The sequence below is a fragment of the Belonocnema kinseyi genome, chromosome 8, assembly GCF_010883055.1.
Source record: "Belonocnema kinseyi isolate 2016_QV_RU_SX_M_011 chromosome 8, B_treatae_v1, whole genome shotgun sequence".
NCBI classification, from domain to species: domain Eukaryota; kingdom Metazoa; phylum Arthropoda; class Insecta; order Hymenoptera; family Cynipidae; genus Belonocnema; species Belonocnema kinseyi.
The window spans coordinates 68,671,898-68,678,435 of record NC_046664.1 but is presented as its reverse complement, the minus strand read 5'-3'; the positions used below and the strand labels follow the sequence as shown (position 1 = coordinate 68,678,435).

At 26.3% G+C, this 6,538-nt stretch overlaps 1 protein-coding gene across 1 annotated transcript in view; it reads left to right on the top strand.

Moving 5' to 3' along the window:
- Positions 1–6,538, top strand: part of LOC117178144 (DNA replication complex GINS protein PSF1-like) — a 31,249-nt gene that overhangs the window by 10,164 nt on the left and 14,547 nt on the right. Inside the window, exon 3 of the mRNA XM_033369404.1 lies at positions 1,510–1,816. Coding sequence (XP_033225295.1) covers positions 1,510–1,816 — 307 coding nt within the window. The remainder of the gene's footprint in view (positions 1–1,509; positions 1,817–6,538) is intronic.

Below are 6,538 nucleotides of genomic sequence, written 5' to 3'. Positions count from 1 at the left end.
ATCTAGTCGGGAGTGGTGCTGACTGAAAACAGATGATTTGGAGCGATTCGCGCGCCATATGTTGGTCATTCTAAGGACTTATTGAACTACCCTCGTACCAAGAAGGAGCAGTTTTCAATCAAATAATTTTCAAACAAAAATAGAAAAGTTACATATAAATATTGTTTTAACTAAAATTATGAATTTTGAACAAAAAAATGTATTTTGAACCAATTTGTTTAATTTTCAACAAAAAAGAGAATAGGTAAATTTTCAGTTAAAAAAATAAATTTCCAGCAAAAACAAACGAATTTTAAACAAAATAGATAAATTTTCAAACAGAAAGATAAGGTTCCAACTATAAAATATACAGTTGCAACATAAATGGAATACTTAAAATTTTAATTATAAAAATTAATTTTCAGTAAAAAGAAACGAATTTTGTATAAAAAAAAGATCAATGTGCATAAAAAGACGTAAATTTTCAACAAAATACTTGAATTTCTGACAAAAGAAGATGAAATTTCAACCAAGAATAGAATAGTTAAATTTTCAGTTTATTATGCAATTAATTTTTAACCAAAGAGTTTCATTTTCGACTGAGAAGATTAATTTTGTGCCAAGAAGATTAAGTTTCTATAAAAAAAGGCAAGCTTTCAATAAAATACGTGTGTTTTCAACTAAATAAAATACATTTTTAACAAAAAATATTTTCAATTGCAAAAAGAATTTTAACAAAAAGAACTAAATTTCCAACGAAATAGTTAAATTTTCAATCATAGAAATTAATGTTTTATCACAAAAGACGAATTTTCAACATGTATTGTGTTGAATTTTTAACTAAAATAATTAATTTACAAAACAAAAAATAATTTTGAAAAAGATGGTTAAATGTTAAATGTCAAAAAAAAGAATATGTAGATGATCAGGAAAAAATGTGCACAATATTAAATTTTCATGCCAAAAAGACGAATTTTCTGCAAAACCATTGAATTTTAAAACTGAAAATATAAATTTTCAACAAATTTCTCTCTGATATTTATATCTAAATAAATAAGTAAAGAAGTTTTTGTTATATAACTTATACAAGCATATGAATGGACATTTGAATAAGTAAAAAATTAATAACTTTTATCAAATTTTCTTAACAATACTTTTTTACAATCGTAGAGGGAGGGACGCGCATAACAGAAGCGTGGTGCGGTCTGTTAGACCGCATGTCGATACGTCTATACTAATTTGTCACTTTTTGCTAAAATTTTATAATCGGAACATAACATTTTTCTGGGACAGCCGCGTGTAGCCACATCAAACCCAAGTTTGTTTGTGTGTCACATTTTGCGAGGGAGGGACCCGAATATCAGAACAATGGTGCGGTCGGTGATACCGCACGACCATACTTAAAGGTTAAAGAAAAAGTGAATAAGTACTGGCATCGCTAAAAAAAAAGTAAAAAATAGTGTCAAAAGTGACGTGAGCCCGAGCGCTGCCCTTTCTATATCTAAATTTAATAATTTATTGATATTTCAGCGTACATGCGAGTGCAGGTGCAAGCAATACGCACTACAGATCCCTTCAATTTCGTCATGCGGTTTTGAACAGAAACAAGCGACTCCTCTTGACTTATGTATATCACAGAATGAAGAGAATGAGGAAACTGCGATGGGAATTGGGAAGCATTCTTCCGGCAGAAATTAAAGTTAATTTAACTAATCCTGAAGAGCGGTGGTTCAATTCGTATAATAGATCTCTAGCAACTTATATGAGATCAATTGGAGAAGAAGGAGGACTAAATATCATGAAAGATATGGTTCCACCGAAGGCTCTTTATATCGAGGTAATTATTTAATCTTTAAAAAAATCAGACTTTTCTTTAACAGGGTTTCTAGTGCATGGGTGGACCCGCAGAGAGGGCGATGGCCCCACCCCTGAGATTTCAGAAACTAAATTGACAATTAAGTGGTTTAGTCAAATTTTATTGTTTCGCATGGATTAACAAAATAGTTCAACATTTAAACAAATAGTTGCAAATCTTCAGCCAGAAAAGATGACTTCACAAAAAAATGTAATAGTTGATATTTTAACTAAGAAAAGATTTCCATTAAAAAATAAACCACAGTTGAATTGAATCAAAAAAGATAAATTTTCAAGAAAGTACTTGAATCCTCGATAAAAAATTTTTCAGTCAATAAAAAAAATGTTATTTAAAATGCAGAATTTTCAAATCAAAGAAGATGAATTTTCAACCAAGAATATTAATTTTTTACTATAAAAGGCGAATGCTCAATAAAATACAACAATTTTAAAACAAATAGTGGACATGTAAAGCTAAAGTGACGAGCTTTCTACAAAACAGTTAAATTCTCGATCGAATAATAACATTCTCAAGGAAAAGATAAAATTTTAACTAAGAAGATTAATTTTCTATAAAAAAAGATGAATTCTCAACAAAAGATATAATTTTTTAACCTTATGATAGCTTTTTTAACAAAGAAGATATTTTTTTTACTACTAGGATGAAATTTTAGCTAAATACAAATATTTGCAACTAAATAGTTCAATTTTCAACTATGAAAACTATTTTCTACAAAAAAAGACAAATTTTCAATAAATTACATTAAGTTTCAATAAATTACATGAAATTTCATCCAAATAGTTGAATTTTTAAACTAAAAAGATTTATTTTTAACCAAAAATAGGATAGTGAAATTTTCGTTAAAAAAAAATAATTATTGATAAAGAAAACACGAAACTTTTACAAAAGATTTGAATTTTTTACCAAATTCTGGAGTTTCCAAGATAAAAAGACGAATTTTGTATACACAACAGGTGTAAAGAAATTAATTTTTACCCCAAAAAAGAGAAGTTTCAACAAAGTAGTTCAATTTTCAAACAAAGAGATTAATTTTCTACTAAAATTATGAACGTTTAACAAACCAAAAAATGTTTGGTGTAAGAAAGTAGTTGAATTTTCAAACTAAAAAGATGAATTTTCAATAAAAAATATCATAGTTGGTATGATAAACAATTTAATTTAACAGACAAAAATACGAATTTTCGCAATAATATTTAAATTTTTAGCCAAATAGATTAATTTTCGATCAAAGCAGTTCGATTTTTAACCACAAAATTCATTTTTTACTAAAAAAGACAAATTCAAAAATAAATGCATTAAGTTCAAACCAAATAATCGAATTTCCAAAGAAAAAGATTAATATTTAACTAAAAAGAAGAATTTTTTAGCCAAATGTTTGAATTTAGAGTCTAAAAAAGATCAAATTTTCGACCAAATAGTGGATTTTTCGAGCCAAAAAAAACGAATTTTCTACAAAATAGAGATATGAATTTTCAACCAAAAAAGTTAATTTCAAACCAAGAAGTTGCATTTCAAGGTATAAAATTAAGGTTTACCCTAAAAAAGAAGTTGGAAAAAACATACATACATTTTTTATTATATATTTGACTTTATAACCAAGAAGATTTATTTTCTACAAAAAAGACGAATGTTCAAAAAAATAACATGTATTTTGAACCAAATAGTTGAGTTTCTAAACCAAAGAAAGAAATTTTTTTATAATAAAAAAATGGAATATAGTTAAATTTTCCATTAAAAATTACTTTCAATAGAAAAAAACAATCTTCTGCAAAACAGTTTAATTGTCTGCCAAATTGTTGAATTTCCATGGAAAAAGAAGAATTTTATATACAAAATAAGGCACCTGATCTCGGACAAAACAGTTGAATTTTCAACAACAAAAAGTTCAGTTTTAACCAAACAGTTGAATTTTCAACAAAAAAAGTTAATTTTTAACCAAACAGTAGAATTTTCAACTAAAATTATGAATCTTTAACGAAGAAAATGAATTTTTAATAAAGTAGTTCAACTTTGACCAAGGAATTACATTTTCAACCTAAAAAACATGAATTTTTAACAAAAGGTGTAAAAATGTCAAAATTAGAAATCTGGCATACCCAAGCATGTTGAGAAATTTTGTTGCCCAAAAATTTTAAGATAATTTCAATTAATACCAAAATCTGAATCTTGAACTTGAGTAGATTATTTTTTTGTATAAGTGGATGGATCAGTTCAATGACCGTTGTGTAAAAAAGCAGATAGCGCCACACGTGTTTGTAATAATCTAAGGGTAATTCCGTTTAGCGTCCACTGGTATCATAAATAAAAATAGTACATAAATCGTTAAGAAAATCATCTGAATTATATTTTTTATATAAACAAATGACACTATTTGAAAACAAAATTTGCAGTATTGTTAGAAAATTTTTTAATTTTTATAATAATATGTCAAATTGTTAAATATTTGTCTAAATCGTATAATGACCGTTGAATTGTTAAATATTTAAGTAGAACTTATTCATGTAGTTTGAGCTATTTCAAATTTTTAAATATTTGAATAATTTAATAATAATTTAATTATTTAAAATGTTTGAAAATCTCTTCAAATTTTCGAAATCCTTTGAAACTCCTCAATACTTGTGAATAAACTCTTTGAAATTGCATTAAAGTATTAAAAAATCACTTGACATCCCGTGAAGTTAGATAAAATCTAATTATATTTCTTGACATTCGCTGTAATTTTTTTAAATATATCGAAAATTGCTTGAAATCCTTTAAAATACCCTAGAATATTCAAAATCCTTTGAAACCTTTTGAACTTCCTTTAAATGTTCTGAAGCTCTTGAAAATTCCCTGGAATCTTTCGAAAACCCTTTGAAATTTATTGAAATTCCTTGAAACCTTTTTAAATGTCCTAGAGTTTTTTTAATTCTTTAAAATATTTGATAATGCCTTTAAAAATCTTAATCTCTTTAAATCTTTGAAATCCTCTGAAATCCCTCAATTCTTGTGAATAAATTCTCAAAAATGTCAGTAATATATTATAAAACCACACGAATTCGCGTGAAATTGCATGAAATCTGGCGATGCTTTTTTAAATGCCTTGACATTTGATTAAAATATTGAAAATTCCTTGAAATCTTTTAAAATATCTTAAAACCTTTAAAATACTTAGAAATCTCTTCAAATGCTTTGAAGCTCTTGCGAATTTCTTTTGATCTTTTAAAATATCCTAAAATGTTTAAAATCGTTTGAAATATTGCAAATCTTTGCAAATCCTTGCAATGTTTTGAAATGCCCCAATTATTTGAAGAAATTCTTTTAAATTTCATTAAAGCTTTATCAAATTCCTTAAAATCATGTTAAGTTAAATGAAATCTGATGATATGCCTTGAAATTTCTTTAAATATTTGAAAGTCCTAAAAAAATCCTTTGAGGTCCTGGGAAATTAATTAAAATACCTTACACCCAATACCTTAAATTTACTGAAATCTGCTGAAATCCCTTAAAAGTCCCTCAGAATTTTTTTTAATGTCGTCAAACATTAAATGTCCTTTAGAACCCTTCCAAATCTTCCGAAATTCTAGAAAATTCCTTGCAATTTTTCAAATCCCTTGGAAATTCCTCGAAATTTTTGAAAATACTCTAAATAATTTCAAATCTTTTGAAATTCCTTAAAATTGTTTACAGGTTTGGAAGATTCCTTGAAATATTTTAAAATACACTAAAATCTCAACAGATCCTTTGAGATTTCTTCAAATTATTTAAATCGATTGAAATTTTTAGGAATCTCTTATAATATCCTCGATTTTTTTTAATTCTTCATAGTGTTTGGAAATATCTTGAACCTTTTAAAAATTTCTTGGAATCTTTTTAAATATCCTAAAATCTGTAAAATGCTTTGAAATCTATTAAAATTCCTGGGAGTATTTTAAAATATCTTACAATTATTTCAATTCTTCAAAATCGTTGGAACTTTCTTGAAATATTCAAAACCTCCCCAATATTGCAATGTTTTTGAGGGATTTTTCATATTTCAAGGTATGTCCAGAACTTTGATGAATTAAAAAAATTCCAGTATTTTTTAAGAGATTCCTAGCAACTTTAATTGATTTCAATAATTTTCAGAGATTTGAAAGGGGTTTGAAAGGTTTTAGTGCATTTCAAAATATTTCAAGGAATTTTCAAAACCTGTAAAAATTTTCAAGGGATTTCAAAAGATTCCAATAAATTGAAAAAAATTTTAAAGGATTGGAAATATTTTAGGGTATCTTAAACGCATTATTCTACTTTGAACGCTAGCAAAAAAAGCTATTTTTGTGATTTTTTTTGGTAGTCAAATGAAATATATTAATTTAGTGCTTGTAGAGCATAATAAATACAATTTTTAAATGTATTAAAAAAATTTTTTAATTTATTTTATACACTTTTCACGCTCGAAAACTGCAGCTAAAATCAACTCCTCGAAAAGGAGGAAGGTGTGCGGTGTTTTTAAAATGTCGATAACGATTGACCTGAAACAGAAATATCACATAGTTTTAGATTCAGTAAAACTGCAGCAACCCATGGAACTATAATTTTCAATATACATGAGAAAATACGAAATGACGGAATAAAAAAAAGTCGTCATTTTTTTCGCTGTTTTTGTCAAAAAATGCAGTTTCAATAAAATTTTTGCATAATTTTAGTTCCATAGGTTCCATA